The 21,516-nt window shown below is 44.6% G+C and overlaps 1 protein-coding gene across 3 annotated transcripts in view; it reads right to left on the reverse strand.

Annotated features, from left to right (window-relative positions):
• Positions 1 to 2,835: 2,835 nt before the first annotated feature.
• The window catches only part of SH2D6 (SH2 domain containing 6), a 139,325-nt gene continuing 120,644 nt past the window's right edge, over positions 2,836 to 21,516 (reverse strand). Inside the window, exons 12-13 of one of the 3 annotated variants that reach the window (XM_077262867.1) lie at positions 6,000 to 6,159; positions 2,836 to 3,004 (exon numbers count right to left, since the gene is read on the reverse strand). In XM_077262867.1, coding sequence (XP_077118982.1) covers positions 6,043 to 6,159 — 117 coding nt within the window. In that variant the 3' untranslated portion in view covers positions 2,836 to 3,004; positions 6,000 to 6,042. The remainder of the gene's footprint in view (positions 3,005 to 5,999; positions 6,160 to 21,516) is intronic. The other 2 variants (XM_077262866.1, XM_077262865.1) reach the window with 2 other exon arrangements.

Raw genomic sequence — 21,516 nt, forward strand, 5'->3', positions numbered from 1 at the left:
AAGAACCTCCTTTTCCCTATGATAAACAATTCCTCCTTGGGCTCGATATGGCTTTGCTGTTTGTCTAAACTGGGACTTGGCATTTGCACGTTTCTCAGGAGGTAGATCGTAGGTATACTGAGGGTACCTTTGTTCTGTTGCAGTGTAGAATCTCAAAAGCTGGTCATACAATTGATCTTCCATGGTTGTCAAAATTGGAAAAGATTTGGTGTCATAGAGAGCAGAGAGGTGTCATAGAGAACATACAAAACAAGTTATCATTAACTATGCACTGACAGGACAGCGCCATCTACTGTCAGTTCAGATCTGCACACTTTTCAACAAATAAGCAATAGGGTGAGAAAAACAGTGAAGTGATAACATTATGGCCTAGAGAAATACTATAAAAACTATTTTATACCCCCTGGTATAAAGTTTATCCCCCGGGGGTATACTATGGCCTAAGTCAGCTTTTGAATTTTTGTGCTGTTTCCTTCCTCAGTAAAAGGGTTCCCCGGCTTCCCCGCAGTGCTGCGAGGGTGCCCCCATGGTAGATAAACCCATTTTTTAAGCGTATCCAAGGCGTTGCTAGGATAGAATGGCCATGTAAAATCCCATAGCAACCAGTAAAAGGGTTCCCCACCCACCCCGCAGTGCTGTGAGGGTGCCCCCAAGGTAGATTAACCCCTTTTCCAAGCGTATACAAGGCGTTGCTAGGATAAATTGGTCATGTAAAATCCCATAGCAACCAGTAAAAGGGTTCCCCGGCTTCCCCACAGTGCTGCAAGGGTGCCCCCAAGGTAGATAAACCCCTTTTCCAAGCGTATACAAGCCGTTGCTAGGATAAAGTGGTCATGTAAAATCCCATAGCAACCACCTAAGGGGTTAACCACCTATCCTTAAGTGCTGCGAGAGTGCCCCCAAGGTAGATAAACCCCTTTTTCAAGCGTATTCAAGGCGTTGCTAGGATAGAGTGATCATGTAAAATCCCATAGCAACCAGTAAAAGGTTTCCCCACCCACCCGCAGTGCTGCAATGGTGCCCCCAAGATAGATAAACCCCTTTTCCAAGCGTATCCAAGGTGTTGCTAGGATAGAGTGATCATGCTATATCCCATAGCAACCAGTAAAGGGGTTCCCCACCCACCCCTCAGTGCTCGTCAGTGCCCCCTAGGTATACAAAGCCCTTTTCCAAGCATATCCAAGGCGCCAAGACAACGAGCTGGCACGAGCAGGGCTGAAGATTTCATGTCACATGTGACTATAGGGAGGGGGTGGGGCTTAGAAAGGGAGATCCCTGGCGTCACCAGAGGTGGAGGAGCTTGAAAAGGAGCAGTGCCCGATGGGAGGGGGAGCTGTGACCTAGAAGAATGAGCAGCTTTCCCTCAGCTTACCCTGGGGGGTATAATCTGGCCTGGAGGGGTATACTTTGGCCTAGGCTATTTTATACCCCGGGGTATAGTTTGGCCTAGGCCAAAGTATACCCGGGGTATAATCTAGCCTAGGCCACTTTAACCCCGGGTATAGTCTGGCCTGGGGGTATAATCTGGCCTGTTACACCGGGATTAAAACTATACCAATACAGACGGGTTCAGCACGCATTTCAGGCACAGAAGAGGAGGGGGCCTATAGTGATCCAGAAGGATCTAATGTTGGACTTTATATTAAATAATAATGGAACAAAAGGGGCTATATCCGAAGTATATGGAGATCTGCTACACACCTTTCTACTAGATTACCCTATAAAGGCCAGAGGGAAGTGGGAGGCCGAATTGGGGGAAATAGAAGATGATAGGTGGGAATCTATCTTAGAATACATACCCAGGTTATCAATGAGTGAACCTGGGAGAATGTCACAATTGTATGTGATAAATAGAGCCTATAGGACACCTGATATGTTGTTTAAAGCCGGATTGAAAGATGATTCTGGGTGCCCTAGGTGTTCTCAGTCTCAGGCGGGCATACTACACATGTTATGGCTTTGTCCCAGACTATTTGCGTTCTGGGTTGTTGTGCTGAACCAAATTGGGGTGATCTATGGGTGTTCGATTCCCAGGGATCCAGTGGTTTGTGTACTTGGGTATGTGGAGGAAATCCTGACCGACGAAATTGCCAAAATGGCTACAGCTAGATTACTGTTCATTGCGAGAAAGGTAATTGCAAGGTATTGGATTAGGGAGGAACCTCCTACTAGACGGGAGTTTATTGCACAGGCTAATCATATTGTCCAGCTCGAAAAAAGTATATATAATAAAAGGAACAGAATGAGCTTCTTTCAAAAGCTGTGGCAGCCATGGCTGGACGGGAACAATTAAGAGACTGTGGTAAAAAGTTGCATATATTATAATATGTATGTGTTATATCTTTTCCTTTTTCCTCTTTTCAGGAGTAATGTTTGAGCGGAGTTGGGTCTTCAGAGGGGAGGGGGGAGGGGGGGGAAAGGGAGGTTTCTTTTAAATCAAAAACACAAATGTACCCTGTTTATTTGTATGAATACTGATGTCTTTATTTTGCACAATAAAAATATCTGATTTAGTAAAAAAAAAAACCAAAAAACTGACAACAGGATTACTAGTCCTCGAGTGATAATCTCCTCTTGATAAAAGATTGATTTTATCAAAATTACCACAAGCAGCCCAGTAAGTGACAAACTGCTGGAATCAGGGTCTCTGACCTGACATCATATTGAATTCAGATTAGGTGGGAAAAGTCTGATGACAGATTCCCTTTAAAGAAAATGTGTAGAAAATTATTCTGCAATACATGTAGTACCAAATACTTCTCGAGCACTGTCTTGACATGACCACCCGTCCCCTGTGGGCCTACATTCTAATCTCACACATATACACCTGAGAGATGTTTCTGCAGAAAAATGTAAGAATAATAATGCAGACACACAATGAAAATGGTGCTCACAGCAATCGGTTTTATTACAGCTTTAGGCATCATTCAGAAGTCAGGAAAAACAGACCGAGTTTCATCAGCGACTTTCATCAGAATTTGGTCAGAATTTCATCAGTTTTTATCTAATGGAAGAAAAAAATTATCCTATCAGTCTTTGAAAAATGGACAGAACATATAGGACATTCATTGCCGATGTTGATCCGACACTCAGATCACTATCAGACATGTCTCCTAGATATTGTATGGATCACTCAATCCAAGGAGAAAAAAAAAAATCGGATGTGTTTTTAGACACCTGTAATCTACACGACTTACATTCATTATATATGACATACAAGAACAAAGGGAATCTGTCATGTTAAAACAACACTATCAGCCTGCTGATACAGCGTTAATCCACAGGTTATAGCGTTCTGAAGCTGCCTGGCGCCAGCAATGAAAGCCCAGCTCAACATTAGTGACGGCTGTCAGTCAGTGTCGGGGTGCGGTTACAGCATACTGAGCGATGAACAAAGCCACGCCTCCATGACTGAAAGCTGGAGGCTGACGGGTGAATAAAGTTAGTTTCTTCCCAGTAGCGGGGCTCTCAGAGCCAGAGCCGGACAGCTTCAGAACGCCACATCTGCAGGTTAATAGCATTTAAAGGGATTTTCCCACAAACAAAAGTTCATTTTAATCAATAGATCTTGGAATAATAATAAGTTCCACAATTGGATGTGTTTAAATAAAATGTTCCCGTGCTGAGATAATCTTATGTGTCCCTGCTGTGTACTGTGTAATGGCTGTGTCTGACCGGACAGGAACATGGTCTGATCATACCATATCCCCTGAGCAGGGGGGGAAGCAAAAGAGAGGATATAGACATTACATTATGGGATCACAAATTATTTTTTCTTTGAGGTAAAACATTGTTTAAAACAGGCAGGGAAATGTTTTACCTCACAGAGAATCATCTGTGATCCCTTACTTTAATGTCGGTATACTCTTTTGCGTCCTCCCCTGCCCAGGAGATGTGGTATGACCAGACCATGTTCCTGTATGGTCAGACACAGCCATCACACAGTACACAGCAGGGGCACATTTATAAGATTATCTCAGCACAGGAACATTTTATTTAAACACATCCAATTGTGGAAATTATTATTATTCCAAGATCTATTGATTAAAATGAAAATGAACTTTTGTTTATGGGAAAACCCCTTTAAGATATTTGGGGAATAATATATCCACAACTTAAAAGGAGATGTCCTGTTTAGAAAACCTTTATAATGTTTATAGATTTTACATGCATCATAATTAGATATAGTGGCATGTGAACCATCGATGGTTGAAGGGTCCAGTTTTTGTACTGGGGCAAAGGACATGGCTATACCTACATGAAACTACAGCTCCATAGTGACCCAATGATATGGAGAGTAATCCTGTTACCAACACATATAAACTTGCGATAAATATGTATATTTTTAACCTGGTGTGAATGCTGCCGTTCACCTGGAACTGGCATAGTCTTTCTTTTGTTCCTGCGACTCTCCGTTCCTGAGATATGGCCTCCTTTTCCCTAAATGTAGTTATTTTTTTTAGCCAACTGGGCGTGGTTTTCAAGAAGAAGCCCAAAGAGTAGTGATGAGGACCGCGCCAACCTGGATGATGAGACTAGATTTATATACAGGGAAGAGGGGGCCATATCTCTGGAACGAGGAGGTCCAAGAACAAAAGAAAAACAATGCCAGATTCAGGAGAACACGAAGAACATTTTTTTACATAATTATGGCAAGTTACAGATTCTATTTAAAGAAAACACGTCATTCATAGGTAATCTGCAGGTAAATATCATTTAAATCCTGTCTGGCTGGAGCAGCGGCTGCAGGGAGAAAATGAAGTTTTATTCTCCCATGCAGCCTCTCGAATCCAGTTGTTGGGGCAGTGCAGGGAGCTTTAAAGGGAACCTGTCACCCCGTTATTTGAAGATGAGCTAAAAATAGCGTTAAATAGGGGCAGAGCTGGGCATTACATTAGTGTCTTTGTGTGCCTTTATTACCCACCTATGCTGCCGAAATACCTTTTGTAAAGTCGCCGTTTTCTGCTGTCACTCACGCTGGTCTGGTCATATGGGCGTGGTGACATCGCTGTTTCTCCCCCAGATCCTGCTCATCATTACGTTGGTGGCGTAGTGGTGTGCGCATGTCCAAAAGGCGAATCCACTGCCCAGGTGATGAAAAACAGCGCGATCTGCGCTATTCAGCCGCTTACCGGTGGGCGCGGCCATCTTTCTGTGGCCGCGCGTGCGCAGATGGAGCGCTCTGCTGCCCGGGGCTTCAGGAAAATGGCCGCCGCGATCTCCATCTGCACACGCAGTGGATATTCTCTGTTGGACATGCGCACACCACTACGCCACCAACGGAATGATGAGCCTGATCTGGGGGAGAAACCGCGCTATCACCACGCCCATAGGACCAGACCAGCGTGAGTGACAGCCCAAAACGGCGACTTTACAAAGGTATTTCGGCAGCATAGGTGGGTAATAAAGGCACACAAAGACACTAATGTAACGCCCAGCTCTGCCCCTATTTAACGCTATTTTTAGCTCATCTTCAAAAAACGGGGTGACAGGTTCCCTTTAATAATCACTGCTCACTATACAGTGAGTGCGCTGTTATCCGTGCCTTCTATATAGTGAGTGGTTATGGTAACCAACCCCAATAACTGGAAGTGAGCGGCTGCAGGGAAAATAAAACTTTATTTTCTCCCTGTAGCCGCTGATATGATATAAATGCTTTTACCTGCAGATTAACACTACGTATATTGGCAGGTAAGTAGTGTTTTTTGGAGGTGACAGGTTCCCCTACAGCCTATATTAATTTTGGCTACACAAAAAGCCTTAGAGTCCCGTACACTTCTTTCTGCACGTCTTAAGGTTATCTCATCAGCATCCTGATGGCCAGCAACTGCACACAGTAGTTTTACTTGTCTGATGAGTGGCCATTATTGTACAAGAACAGATCACGTCCACTTGAATGAGAGGTGGGCAGATTTCTGTTCCCGAGTTCGGTATCCCCCCCGATAACATCCACATGTCCTGCCATGTAGTAACAAAAACAGCACAATTTGTGAATATACCATAAGATAATAGAGAGACGTCTACAGGGGTAACACGGGTGTCTCATAAGGCAGCAGGATAGAGCAGGGCAGTGCACTCTCGCTCCGACGTCTGGCGATTCACCAGGTTCAGCGGCTCATGCTGATGATGCTCAACCAAGTGAGTAACGCTCGGGAAAACCTGAGGGGAGAGACAGACACCATGACTCCATAGCAATCGACTGACGAACGTACATAAGATGTTGTGTACAGAAGTCAGGACAATTAGGGCTGCCCTCACACAGGTGTAATAAAGGCACATACAGTAGTGTTCACAATAATAGCAGCGTCTTCAAAAACATGAGGTAATCACAAAATCTGTATAGCTAGTTTTTATTTCCAGCATTGGGAACATTGCACACTGTTTTCTCATGCAAAGCATGACGAGCAATGTAGATAATTTTTAACTACTTCATAGAAAATAGCAAAAAATGAACATTGGACCGTTCTACAAAATAGCAGTGTCTGCATTTGTCTCACAATATGTGCTATTTTTTTATGACGATTTAGCGTTCCTGTGAATCACTAACCTAATATTTAGTTGGACCCACAGATTTTTAGAGCTGCTTCACATCTATGTTGCACAGAGTCACCCAACGTCTGCCCCTGTCACCTGTTATTCCAGCCTAGGATGCTTGGACTACATCCCGCAATTTTTTGGCTTTGCCTCAGAAACAGAATTTTTAATGTCACTCCAGAAGCGTTCTATCGGATTAAGGTCCGGGGAATGGGCTGGCCGCTCCATAACCTCCAATTTTGTTGGACTGGAACCAAGATTTTGCTCGTTTACTGGTGTGTTTAGGGTCAATGTCTTCCTGAAACACCCATTTTCAGGGCAAACTGGTCCATGTTCCCTGGTATGCAGTCAATAGGTTCGGCACCATTGTGAGAGAAACATGCCCATATCATGATACTTGCACCACCATGCTTCACTGTCATCAGAGTGTTCTGTGGCTTGATTGCAGAGTTTGGGGGTCGTCTGATGAACTGTCTGCGGCCCTTGGACCCAAAAACAACAATTTTACTTTCATCAGTCCACAAAATGTTTCTCCATTTCTCTTTAGGCCAGTTGATGTGTTCTTGGGCAAATTCTATCCATGTGTTTTTTTGTTTTTTTTTACAGTGGGGCATTATGGGGTCTTCTTATTAAAGGTACCTTCACACTCAGCAACTTTGCAACGAGAACGACAATGATCCGTGACGTTACAGCGTCCTGGATAGCGATCTCGTTGTGTTTGACACGCAGCAGCGATCAGGATCCCGCTGTGATATCGCTGGTCGGAGCTAGAAGTCCAGAACTTTATTTCGTCGCTGATCACCCGCTGTCATCGCTGGATCGGCGTGTGTGACGCCGATCCAGTGATGTGTTCACTTGTAACCAGGGTAAATATCGGGTTACTAAGCGCAGGGCCGCAGTACTCACCTTCTGATGTCTGTCACGTCCCCCGGCGTCCACAGGGTTACGCGCTGCTGCCGAGAGCTTCCTGGACTGACTGTGTCAGCACCGGCAGTACAGAGCACAGCGGTGATGTCACCGCTGTTACTGCCGGCGCTGACACATTCAGGGCAGGAAGCTCTCGGCAGCAGCGCGTAACCCTGTGGACGCCGGGGGACGTGACAGACATCAGAAGGTGAGTATGTAGTGTTTTTTTTTTTTTTAACTTTTACAATGCGCGGCCCTGCACTTAGTAACCCGATGTTTACCCTGGTTACCCGGGTGCTGCAGGGGGACTACGGCATAGTTGAAGACAGTTTCAACGATGCCGAAGTCGTTCCCCTGATCGTTGGTCGCTGGAGAGAGCGGTCTGTGTGACAGCTCCCCAGCGACCACACAACGACTTACCAACGATCGCGGCCAGGTCGTATCGCTGGTCATGATCGTTGGTAAGTCGTTTAGTGTAATGGTACCCTAAGAGAGTAGCGTCACACAGACTACTTCTTATTGTCACAATCCTCAGAGGTAACCTGAGACTGTCTGTGGTCATCCTGGAGCTGATCATTGGCTGAGCCTTTACCATTCTGGCTATTCTTCCATCCATTTGAATGATATATCTTCCGTTTTCTTCCTCATCTATCTGGTTTGACTTTCCATTTTAAAGCATTGGAGATCATTTTAGCTGAAGAGCCGATCATTATCTGCACTTCTTTATAAGCTTTACCATCTCCAATTAACTTGTTAATCAAAGTATGCTGTTCTTCGGAAAAATGTCTGGAAAGACCCATATTTCTCAGGCTCAGGAAATTCATATACAACATGTCCTGACTTCACCCTTAAATAAGGGCCACCCGATTCACACCTGTCTCTTCCCAGAATGATTGACCTCACTAATTAATCTCCACACTGCTATTATTTTGAACACCCCACCCTTTCAATTAATTATTCTAATACACAGACTCAAAAACCTGCAGATCATGAATGCGGAGTCTGTTGGTTTTCTTAGAATCTACTGCACCAACTGGTAAATTGTTTGACATGTGGTAATATAATTTATACCAAAACAGTGATTAATCTGGTTGGTCATATTGGACTGCTAGTATTTTAAACATTACTATATTTGCATTAAAATACTTGCATTTGTATTATAGTTTTCCAATTAAAGGCAATCTGTCAGCAGGTTTTTGTTATTTAACCCCTTTCTAACATCTGACATACTATCACGTTCATGTGGGCTGGGCCCGTCTGACCATGGACGGGGTAGTACATCATAGCCGATCGGCCATGCACACGGTTGGCGTGCGGCCGATCGGGGCCGGGTGTCAGCTGATTGTCACAGCTGACACCCGGCACTAAGAGCCAGGAGCGGTCACAGACTGCTCCTGGCACTTTAACCCCGAAACACTGCGATCAAACATGATCGCAGCAGTCTGGGAGCAGGCAGAGGGGCTGTCAGCTCTAACAGCCCCTCTGCCTTTGGATCGGAGACCAAATCCCGATCCAAGAGATCCCGATCGCTGCCATGGAGACCCGATGTCGTCATGACGATATCCGGGTCTCCAGAGCTGAGAGACTTCCTGTCATGCGCAGTGCATGTCAGGAAGTCTCTCAGTGTCAGTGTACAGAAGTTGCAGTGGTGACAGCTTCTGTAGCAAGCAGATCTGCATGCTATAGAAGCGATCAGCCTGCACAAAATGAGTGTCTGATAGTGGGACAAAGTGTAAAACTAAAAATGAATTAATTTAAAAAAAAAATTGTAAAAATATTTTTTAAAAATAATAGTAACAAAATCAATATTTCTTCTATAATTTAATGAATATTTGAATTAAAAAAAAATCTAAACAATAAAAGTACACATATTTGGTATCCCCCTAGTTAACTCCTTCAGTGAACACCATTAAAAAAAAGGCAAAAAAACAATGTTTTATAATCATACGGCCGAACAAAAAGTGGAATAACATGCGGTCAAAAAGACGGATGTAAATAAACGTGGTACCGCTGAAAACGTCATCTTGTCCCGCAAAAAACAAGCCCCCATACAGCTCGATCAGCAGAAAAATAAAAAAGTTATAGCTCTCAGAATAAAGCAATGCAAAAATAATTATTTTTTATATAAAATACTTTTTATTGTATAGAAGTGCCAAAACAAAAAAAAATTATATAAATGAGATATCGCTGTCATCGTACTGACCCAAAGAATAAAACTGCTTTATCAATTTTACCACACGCGGAACGGTATAAACGCCCCCCCCCCCTAAAAGAAATTCATGAATTGCTGTGTAATAATTATAGGGGATAACTCAGGAGACTCTTTGCGTGGAACAAGACAACTACAGGACACAGTTTTATAAGTGGTAAAGTCTATATTATCACACGGTGATTCAAACAGGTGCACAGAGAAACTCAAGTCCACAACACTTGGTGCAAATAATAAACGCAGCTTAGCAGTCTATAGGAAACTTCAGAGGAAAATGCAATCACGCAGAAAGTCTATGAAGCACAATTATTCTTGAGGATACTTGACACGAATGTATCCTTGTCTTAGTCCAGGCACAGATAGATATGCTTATTAGGCAGTTAAAATCATATCTTAGCTCAACCAGGAAGGCCTGGTTAATAGTCTCAGGTTATTGCAAAGCAGAAACAGCTTACATGTCCACCAAATGCAGATGGAAGTAAACACGAGCAGCAGATGAAGGAGGATTACTGGAACTGGTGTATGCAGCAGGAGCAGAGTAGCAGGATCACCACACAGGTTCACAGGAGCAGGTATATAGCCAGGGAGTAATCAGAGGTCAGGAGCTGGATGCAAGGCAGAATACTCTAGCACAGACTGAAGGCTGGGGTGGAGTTTTATAGCAGCAAGACACAGTGCACATGAGACCAAAGACGCCATATTGGAAAAGGGCAGTAATGCGCAAAAGGTAAAAAATGTTCAGAGTCCTGACATGCTGTTTTTTGTTAATTCGGCCTCATAAAAATCGGAATAAAAAGCGATCAAAAATGTCAGGTGCCCGAAAATGGTACCAATAAAAACGTCAACTCGTCCCACAAAAAACAAGATCCCACATGACTCTGGGCCAAAATATGGAAAAATTATAGCTCTCAAAATGTGGTAACGCAAAAACTGTTTTTTTTTCAATAAAAAGCGTCTTTTAGTGTGTGACAGCTGTCAAACATAAAAAACGCTATAAAAACCCGCTATAAATAGTAAATCAACCCCCCCTTTATCACCGCCTTAGTTAGGGAAAAATAATAAAATAAATTTTTTTTTATTTTTTTTCCATTTTCCCATTAGGGTTAGGGCTAAAGTTAAGGGTTAGGGTTGGGGCTAAAGTTGGGGTTAGGGTTTGGATTACGTTTACGGTTGGGATTAGGGTTAGGGGTGTGTTGGGGTTAAGGGTGTGGTTAGGGTTATGGTTGAGATTAGGGTTGGAGTTAGAATTGGGGGGTTTCCACTGTTTAGGCACATCAGGGGCTCTCAAAATGTGACATGGCGTTCGATCTCAATTCCATTGAAGGGAATGCACCATCTCAAAAAAATCCTGTTGCTTAAATCAAGCTTTTTGTGCAAAATGTGCTTTTGAAAATAATGTGATTTTTTTTAATTCTTCATATCACTATCTACAAAAGTAAAAAAACTAAAAAAATCTGACCACAGAGCACCAATGTGTTGCCATGACAGCCTGGCGCCTGTGTCTGGGTTTACTAGGAGACTGTCTATTTCACTATATAATCCAGTTCTGTGTTTCATATATACTTTGGAAATTTTTTTTGCAAATCGCGATTTGTATAAAAAAAAATATACGCATATACTGTATACAGTATTTTTCGGACTATAAGACGCATTTAGGTTTTAGAGGAGGAAAATAGAAAAAAATTGAAGCAAAACATGTGGTCAATTCAGTACTAATATCCCCCGCCCTGGTGTATATATGTCCCCAATCCAGATATACATGGCCCCCTCATCACCATCCTGGTATACATGGTGCCCTCATCCCCATTATGGTATACATGTTCCCCTCATCCCCATCCTGGCATACATGGTCTCCCCATCCTGGTATGCATGGTCCCCTTATCCCCATCCTGGTATGCATGGTCCCCTCATCCCCATCCTGATATGCATAGCCACTTCACCCCCATCCTGGTATGCATGGCCCCCTCATTCCCATCCTGGTATGCATGGCTACCATCCCCATCCCGGTATGCATCTGGAACGCCCCCACGTCAAGGGCAATGGGGAACTCGGTACCGGGTCCTTTGGTTTAGGGGGATGTCACGGTGGCCTGACCCGGTCTGTGGCCCTTTGAGGGGTGTCCAATAAATAGCAAGTTTGTGTAATGTTAGTGACGCCACCTGTGGTATTCGGTCAGGGTGACCGACGCTGCTTAGGGGTCCGCTGGGGTGATGTGATGGCAGCTCGATGGTATACCTTCCCACAGGTGAAGTGTATCCCCAGGGCTTCCCAGAAGTGTAGGTGGTGACAGTGGACGATGTAAGGCGCAGTGAATAACGAGGACACAAGGTTGCAGTCTCTTTACCTTTTACTGGAAGCTTCAGCATCCACAGTCCAGGGTACGGACCACAGGGCAGGCAGAGTCCAGCTGGTCCGAAGGCAAATCCAGAGTTCTCTTATCCAGGTGCAAATCAGTAGCCTTCCTACTAGTGCCTGTGTGTTGTAGTCCCTCCCTGCTGAGCAAGTCGGTAAGGTCCTCACAACTTTTGTGGATGTTCTAGATGTTGTTTCTTCCTCTCTGTCCCCCAGATGGTATGGATAGGACAAACCCGTTTGACTGATGGCCTGAGGCTTGTTTATAGGGACCCTAGAGACGCCCCGGCCCCCACAATTTGCCACTGTGTCTTCATAGGTATTTAGGTCGGGCAGCCAACTTGGAATTGACTGTCCTGCCGGTCTCTGAAGTAAAGCGTAGAGTCAATTACTCCTTCGGTGTTCCGGCCACCGGCTACGCACCTCAGAAGGAGGCAGCCTTTACAGGGCAGAACTCCTCCCGGTGTTTTCTCCTTGTGCTGTGATTTCGTTTCTCACTCTCTACAACACAGTTCTCTTCGTGTCCTTTAGGATGCTTCCGCACGTGGGGCAGGCGCAGCTCCGTAACTTTCTATCCCGCTAGGCCTCTGTCAGGATCCCACCCCTGACAGGGACCCTCTGTCTGCAGCTCAGATGTTCCTCCTTTTCCCCTGTCTGCCTGACAGGTGTTGTCTGGGCAAAGCCCAGCCAGTGTCTCTCTAACTTTCTATCCAAACCACCAGTTTTACCCTTCTGTGAGGAGTGCCCTACTAGATAGGAGCATAGCTCCCCCTGGTGGATTGGAGTGTGAAGTGTGGTGTATGTTTGGTGATACCTGGAAGGATGAACTCCTTTATTACCTTCAGACGTAATATCACTCCCCCTGGTGGAAGAATGACATTACTGCAACGACCAGGACTCTGGGGCGCTGCACTTCGCCCCCTCATCTTCATTCTGGTATGCATCACCCCTCATCCCCATTCTGGTATGCATGGCCCTGATCCCCATTCTGGTATGCATCGCCCCCTCATCCCCATCCTGGTATGCATGGCCCCATCGTCCTCATCCTGGTATGCATGGCCCTCTCATCTCTATCCTGGTATGCATGGCCTCCTCATCCCTATCCTGGTACGCATGGCCCCCTCATCACTTTCCTGGTATTAGCTAAACCACTCGCACATAATAAAATGTGAAATAAATTCCATTAAACATAATTTCAAATTTTTAACTTCTTATGAAAGTATTCCCCCCATCCCCTCCTACCTTGGCAATTTTCATGTTTTGCTACCTCACAACCTGGAATTTCACAGTTTTTTTTTTAAGAGTTTCCATCAGTTCATGTAAAAAAACATGCCTACAACTGTGAACATTTGGTTTTCTTTTTATTGTGAAGCAAACAACAACTAGGATAAAATAATTGAAAACGTCAGTGTGCATAACTATTTCCCCCCACTGAAGTAATTACTTGAGTTGTATGGTGTGTCCTCATCTAGTACTCAACTCTCACCCGTACTTCCAAGTAACTGCTAGCATGTGGCAGTGGGTACACCCAGCAACACCGCCTCAGCAGGCGGGCCAAACCAGATGAGGGTAGCCATTGGTTTTTGAGGCCCATAGTGACTTTAAGGGTCTGCCTTCACGTGCATGTGAAGGCTGGATTTGGCGAACTGTACTGAAGAAACCATCTAAGATTCAACAGACAGAAAAGCGATTCCCAGCAAATTGTTATGGAGCGCTGTGAGGGCGCTACAAGACACATATAGGATACCGCTGACCATCCATTGCCTCCTGACCTACCTCTAGTCATTCTGATTAGCTCTTGCCACTGGGACTCGATAGGCTCGATAGTGAGGCTGACGAACTGCGCAACTCTTTCTCACTTTGATCCAAGTCAAGCACAAGCCACAACTTCAATCAATGCACTTGAAAGTCCTGTGGTGATGGGGGAGCAACGAAGCAGCAGGTCAGGTGTTGAATCACTGGAAGCTGTAGTCAGGAACATGCACACAGGCAGCCCTGGGCATAGGGTCGCTCCCCACTGGACCGAAGCAGTAGTAGAGTTCAGCAGCCCCTTAAGTATATTAGCAGCTGTCTTTAGGATCACTCTGCTCACCTCCATTGAGGAAGGGGCTAGAAAAGGAGCCTCGAACATAGTCTGCTTCACCTAGACTTGGCCAGTCTACCGCAGCTGGCGGGTATCTCTCATAGTGATTGACACACAAAGAAGAAAATCATGGTAGTCAACCTTGGCATGTGGAATGTGAGAACTCTGCTGGAAAATAACAAGGCAGACAGACTGGAGAGAAGAACGACACTGGTTGTAAGGAGCTAGCTCACTACAAAGTGGACATAGCAGCTGTCACCAAAACACGATTAGCAGATAAGGGCCAACTGACAGAGCACAGTGGTGGATACACGCTTTTCTGGAGTGGTCGAGACATCACTGAATGACAAGAAGCAGGAGTGGGATTTGCCATCAAATTTCACCTTGTTCTCAAACTTACCCAGCTTCCGGAGGGCATCAACGATTGCCTGCTGACACTTCAGCTCCCACTTACAAACAAGAAGCGTACTACACTGATTAGTGCCTATGCTCCCACCATGACCAAGCCAAGTGACATTAAGGATATGTTCTTTGATAAACTTGACAAACTTAGAAATCCCACAGTCAGACAAGGTCATTGTACTCAGAGACTTTAATGGCAGCGTGGAAACAGACTCTCAAACCTGGTAAAGAGTTATTGAGAGACACAGGATTGGCAAGTGTAGCAACAATGGCCTTCTGCTCCTCAAGACGTGTGCGACACATGACCTCGTCAACATCAACACTCTGTTCTGCATGCTCACTATCAAGAAGACATTGTGGATGCAGTGCAACTAATGGGACTGGCATCTCATTGACTATGTCACTTCCAGGAAAAGGGATAGGACGGACTTTAGAGTAACAAGAGCCATGTGTGATGCCAATTGCTGGACTGACCACTGCCTTATTGTGTCTAAGTGCAGGCTTCGCATTCTGCCGTTGAGGAGACAACAAGACAAGACTACAAAGAGGCTAAATGTCTCCAGACTGCAACGCAGAAGCGTTGCAGAGGAATTTGCCAATGACCTTGATAGCAGACTGTCAAACACACCGCTGTCAGAGGAGAATGGCTTTAAAGAACAGTGGAGGACTCTTAAAGATGCTATTTGCAACACTGCCCTGGAGCATCTTGGACCAGCAGCCCGAAGTAACCAAGACTGGTTTGATGAAAATGAAATAAAGGCACTCCTAGAAGAAAAACATCAGCAATACAAAGCACATCAAAACGACCCCAAGTCACCAGCTAAGAAAGATGCCTTTACCAGCACAAAAAGAAAGGTAAAGATAAAGCTAAGAAACATGCAGGACAGCTGGTTCAGCAAGAAGGCTGACGAAATCCAGGGCTATGCAGACAGCCATGACCTCAAGCACTTCTATGATGTGCTAAAAGCTGTATGTGGCCCTGAGGCTGCTTTCACACATCAGTTTTTTGCCATCAGTCACAATCCGTCGAATGTTGAAAAAACGGATCCGTCGCAGATTGTGAAAAACTGATGCGACGGATCCATTTTTTCGACGGATCTGACTAGCTGATTCAGTTTAAAAAAGCGGAATCCGTCGCCGGATTCCGTCATTTAACGGATCTAGCACCGTGGGCTTCCATTCTAGCAAACGACGGACAGTGACGGATCCGTCGCTGTCCGTTTTTTCAATGGACACAAAAATCTTTATTATGTCCGTTTTCTCCGGCCGCCAGAAAAACAATTTTCGACAGATCCGGGGAAAACGGATGAAACGTGAGGCCATCCGTCGGTAATATAAGTCTATGAGAAAAAAACGGATCCGGCGGCAACTTTTGCTGGATCTGTTTTTTTCAAAATTCGTCGGATTGTGACTGACAGCAAAAAACTGATGTGTGAAAGCAGCCTTAATCATCCAACTCCAAATCTCTCCTCAACGCGGATGGTACTAAGCTGCTGACAAAAAAAGAAACATATCCTGCAATGGTGGGCTTAGCACTTCAACAATGTCCTTAACCGCTCTGCCATTATCAACGACAAGGCCATTGCTTTAACGGTGCTATCGGCAACGTCATGAAGGTTACAACAGTTCATTGACAGGCTGACAATAAAAAAGCTGACATATTTCTCAATCCTATTACCCCACTTGCCACCGCACCAGGGCAAATAGGAAGAGCTGGGCTAAGTGCCAGATTAGGCGCATCTTATGGATATGCCATTTCTGGGGTGGCTGGGGGGTGATGTTCTTAGCCTGGTAGGGGGCCAATATCACTGAGTAATTCCAAGCTAGTAATATCAGCCCACAGCAGTATGTTTAGCCTTTGCTGGTTAGAAATTATAGAGGGACCCTAAGTCATTTTTTATCTTGGGTCCCCATAAACTAACCAGTAAAGGCTAAGCAAACGGCTGTAAGCTGTTAATAATAGCCTGAGAACCTTTTGGTATATTAGCAAGTGATGAGCAAATATACTTGTTACTCGAGATTTCTCGAGCATGCTCGGGGGTCCTCCGAGTATTTTTTAGTGCTCGGAGATTTAGTTTTTTCTTGCCGCAGCTGAATGATTTACATCTGTTAGCCAGCATAAGTACATATGGTGATTCCCTAGCAACCAGGCAACCCCCACATGTATTTATGCTGGTTAACAGATGTAAATCATTCAGCTGCAGCAAGAAAAACGAAATCTGCGAGCACTAAAAAATACTAGGAGGACCCCCGAGCATGCTCGAGAAATCTCGAGTAACGAGTATATTCGCTCATCACTAATATTAGCCCATTTCCTAGATTATTAACATCAGCCCCTAGAGGTTAGCTTTCCCTCTGCTGGTTATGAAAATGACATGGGAGACCACGTCTTTTTTTTAAATTAATTAAAAAAAAACAAAAAAACACACAAAGCACTGATTACATAACACTAGCTCTATCTTTGAACATATTTAATACATAATACTCTAATTTCTATGCTGCATTTCAGTCCATACGTGTCATACGGACAGCACACGGATGTCACATATGTACATACGGATGTCACATGGACCAGTATTGTTTTTTCCAGTACCAAATCATCAGAATGTGTGAAGGGGGCCTGAAAGTACCTCTCAAAAACCTTGGAGTCAACTTCAACGAATGGGAGAAGCTTTCTCTCGACCGGTCTGCTTGCCGAGGAAGGATCACCTCAGGAGCACGTTCTGCTGAAGATCTTGGAGGCAAAAAGAAAGTGAGCTGTGCGCAAGGCACAAGCAGTATCCACTTTCCTGACTACATCCAGTTACTTATGTCATGTATGTGGGTGAGCCTTCAGGGCCAGGTTTGGCCTCATCAGTCATCTCCGAACCCACAGCCACTAATCCTCCTCTAAACCCTGATGTCATGGTCATTTTCGACTATGAAGGGTGAACAGCAGAGCCTCCTTTTGCGGCACTTACAACTGCAAGTCACTTTGGATAAGTTATTATGAGAATTCCACATTTTGCTACTGGGATTTTTGCCCATTTCTCAAGGCAAAACTGCTCCTGCACCTTCAAGTTAGATGGTTTCCTCTGGTGAACAACAATTTTCAAGTCTGACCACAGATTCTCAGTTGTATTAAGGTCAAGGCTTTGAGTAGCCAACTCCAAAACATTTACACATTCCCCCTTAAACCACTCGAGTGTTGCTTTAGCAGTATGCTTTGGGTCATTGTCTTGTTGGAGGGTGAACTTCTGTCCCAGTCTCAAATCAGGGACAGATTGAAACACGTTTTGCTCAAGAATATCCCTGTATTTCTCACCATCAAACTTCCCCTCAACTTAGACCATTTTCCCTGTCCCTGTTGCTGAAAAACATCCCCACAGCATGATGCTGCCACCACCATGTTTAACTGTGTGTATGGTGTTCTTGGGGTGATGAGCGGTGTTGGTTTGGTGTCAGACATAGCGTTTATCTTGGTGTCCAAAAAGTTCAATTTTGGTCTCATCTGACCACAGCACCTTCCTCCATATATTTGGGGAGTCTCCCACATGTCTTTTGGCAAACTCAAAACGAGTTTTACAGTTTTTCCTCTATAAGAACAGGTTTTTTACTGCCCACTCTTCCATAAAGGCTACCTCTATGGCGTGTATGGCTTATTGCTGTCATATGGACAGATACTCCAGCCTCTGCTTGGGAATTCTGCAGCTTCTTCAGGGTTACCTTTGGTCTCTGCGCTGACTCTCTGATTAATGTCCTCTTTGCCCGGGCTGAGAGTTTTGTTGGGCGACCCTCTCTTGGTAGGTTTGTTTTGGCACCATGTTCTTTCCATCTGATGATAACTGATTTCATGGTGCTCTGGGGGATCATCAGAGATTGAGATTTGTTTTTTTTTGTTTTTTTATAACCCAACCCTGACTTGTACTTCTCAAAAACTGTCACTGACTTGTTGGGAGATCTTCTTGGTCTTCATGGGGTTATTTGGTTAGTGGTGCCTCTTGCTTAATGGTGTTACAGCCTCTAGCATTTCAGAAAAGGTGATAGGGCATGTGACGCTTAGAGTGCATACAGGTGGACTTCCTTTCACTAAGCATGTGACGTATGAAGGTAATTCCTTGCACCAGAAATTTTTAGAGGCTTAATTGCAAATGGGGTAAATATATATGCACATGCCAATTTTTAGTTATTTGACCCAATAAATTTAATTTCTGCCTATATTTTCACACTTCACCAATTTAGACTATTTGGTGCTGATGCCTCACACATCAATCGAATTACAAACATATTTAAATACAGGTTGCAATTTAAGAAAATAGGTAAAAAGCCAGATGGCGGGAATTAACACTTTCACAAGCCACTGTACTACACAAACATGGGGTTCAAGGAGGAAGGATCAAGTAAAGAAGATGGTAGATCCAAGTAAAAGGGTCAGCTATAACATTAAATATGGTGCGTTTCGCACAGATGCCTTCTCAAGGGGTGTGCGAAACGCGCATCAGGGTGGTCCTCATGTCGCATTGTGGGTGAGCAGTGACACTTTACTATTCAAATAATGCATGGTCTCTCTTTTCCTTACTTGTGTCACTACCAGGCTGTTTATATGAATGGCAAACACAGTCATATTTAATATGTTATAGCTGTGAATCATGACGACCAACTAATCATGACCTCTGAATACACAACACATTGGGGGCATTATTAGTGCACCTCGTAATGACCGCTGGAGATTATATTCCGCCATAATTACCAAACTAAATGTTAAACTTTTGGAAGGAGTTTGGATAATGGATCACAAAATTTTCTAAATCAGATATGTGCATTGATTATGCACTGGTTATGTATCCCCTGTGATCAGTTACATAACAAATTGTGATATAAGAGGTGTTATATAGCCGTATCACACATGCAGGTACTAGTAAATGCCTACCAGCTGCTGTCATGTACACATAGTACAGCTGACGCAAACGCCTTCAGGCCAGGAGATTCGCGTGTTATGAAATGTAAAAGGGTGGAGGGGGAGTGGTAAAAAAACAAGCAGAATCCATAATGCCAGCTCAGGATGTTTTCTGTGTTGAAGCTGATTGCACAACAAGGCATTATTTAGCAATGTACCGCCATGCTACCTGGCAGGGACACTGTGGACCCATCACACAGCAGCAATAAAGCTGACCTATGGTACGCAATCATAACTACACCTACATTCTAAAAGCGCTGTGTAGGTAAATCAAATCTATTGTTCTCTGTTATCCGGGATAACTAAATATGTCCAAGCCCCCTCATTTCAGAAGGGATGGACAACCATCTACTGTGCGTTACAGTTGCAATTATTCAACCCTCCAATTTATAAATTTAGCAAAATGTACAAACTTTCTGCTCTTTGCAATAAACTAAAGAAAAACAATGTAAATAGCTCACAACAAGTAATATAACAAGTGGTTTCTCAAATTCACCACAAAGTGCAACTTTTACCCACTACTGCAATCTCAGAATTATTCACTAGGTTCACGAGAGGCGCCTTTAATACTTAGTAGAGCTGTTATGACCTGCTGTAAACATGATACATAGCCAGGCACCAGCTTCTGGCAGTGTTTCTGAGGAATCTCAGCTCATTCCTCATGAGCAATGGCCTCCAGGTCACTAATCTGCAATCTGCTCCCTCAAATTCTACCAAAGATTTTCTGTAGGGTTAAAGTCACTCAACTTTGATAGCTATTCCAGAATCTTCCAAGACTTCTGAAACTAAACCTTGGTGGGCTTTGTGGTATGCTTGGGATCACTGTCATGTTGGAAGGTCCAATGATGCCAAAGTTACACCCGCCTGACAAATGCCATAACATTTTCTCCTACCATTTACTAATATATTATTAATGAATCTTGTCCACCACACGCTGCAGGTTACCAGTGCCAGAGGAAGCAAAGCAACCCCAGAGAATCACCAAGCCCCCGCCATGCTTCACTCTAGGAATCACCAAGCCACAGCTATGGTTCACTCTAGACATCACCAATCCACCACCATGCTTCGCTCTAGGAAACACCTAGTCACCATAATGCCTCACTATAGTTATCACTGAGCCACCACCATGCTTCACAGCATGCATCACCGATCTATCGCAATCTTCCCTGTAGGCATCACCACTCCACCGCCATCTTCACTGTAGGCACTGACAATCCACCGCCATACTCCACTGTAGGCATCACCAAATCATCGCCATGTCTCACTATAGGCATCACTGAGCCCCTGCAATGCTTCACTCTTGGCATCACCAAGCCACAGCCATGCTCCATTGTAAGCATCACCAAGCCAGCGCCATACTTCACTGTAGGCATCACAGAGCCACCGCTATCTTCACTGTAGGCATTGGTGATACACCACCATGCTCCACTGTAGGCCATGCCTCACTATAGGTATCACTGAGCCCCCGCAATACTTCACTCTAGGTATCACTGAGCCACAGCTGTGCCTCACTGTAGGCGTCACCAAGCCACCTCCTTGCTTCACTGGAGGCATCACCAAGCCACTGTCATGCTTCACTCTAGGCATCTCTGAGGCTTTGCCATTCTTCACTGTAGACATCACCAAGCCACCGCCATGCTTCACTGTAGGCATCACAGAGTCACCGCTATGTCTCACTGTAGATATCACCAAGTTTCTGCCATGCTTCACTATAAGCATCCGAGTCACTACCATGCTTCACTGTAGACATCACCAAGCCACTGCTGTGCTTCACTTTAGGCATCACCAATGCACCGTCATCTTCACTGTAGGCATCACTAAGCCCCCGCAATGCTTCACTCTAGGCATCACCGAGCCACATCCATGCCTCACAGTAGGCATCACCAAGTCACCGCCATGCCTCACTGTAGGCATCACCATTCCATCGCCATGCTTCACTGTTGGTATGACAGAGTTCCTGTCATGTCTCAATGTAGATATCATGCTTCCACCATGCTTCACTATAGGGATCACCGAGTCACCACCATGCTTCACTGTAGACATTCACCGAGCCACTGCTATGCTTTACTGTAGGCAACACCAAGCCACCACCAA

Source organism: Ranitomeya variabilis, chromosome 5, assembly GCF_051348905.1.
Source record: "Ranitomeya variabilis isolate aRanVar5 chromosome 5, aRanVar5.hap1, whole genome shotgun sequence".
Lineage (NCBI taxonomy): Eukaryota > Metazoa > Chordata > Amphibia > Anura > Dendrobatidae > Ranitomeya > Ranitomeya variabilis.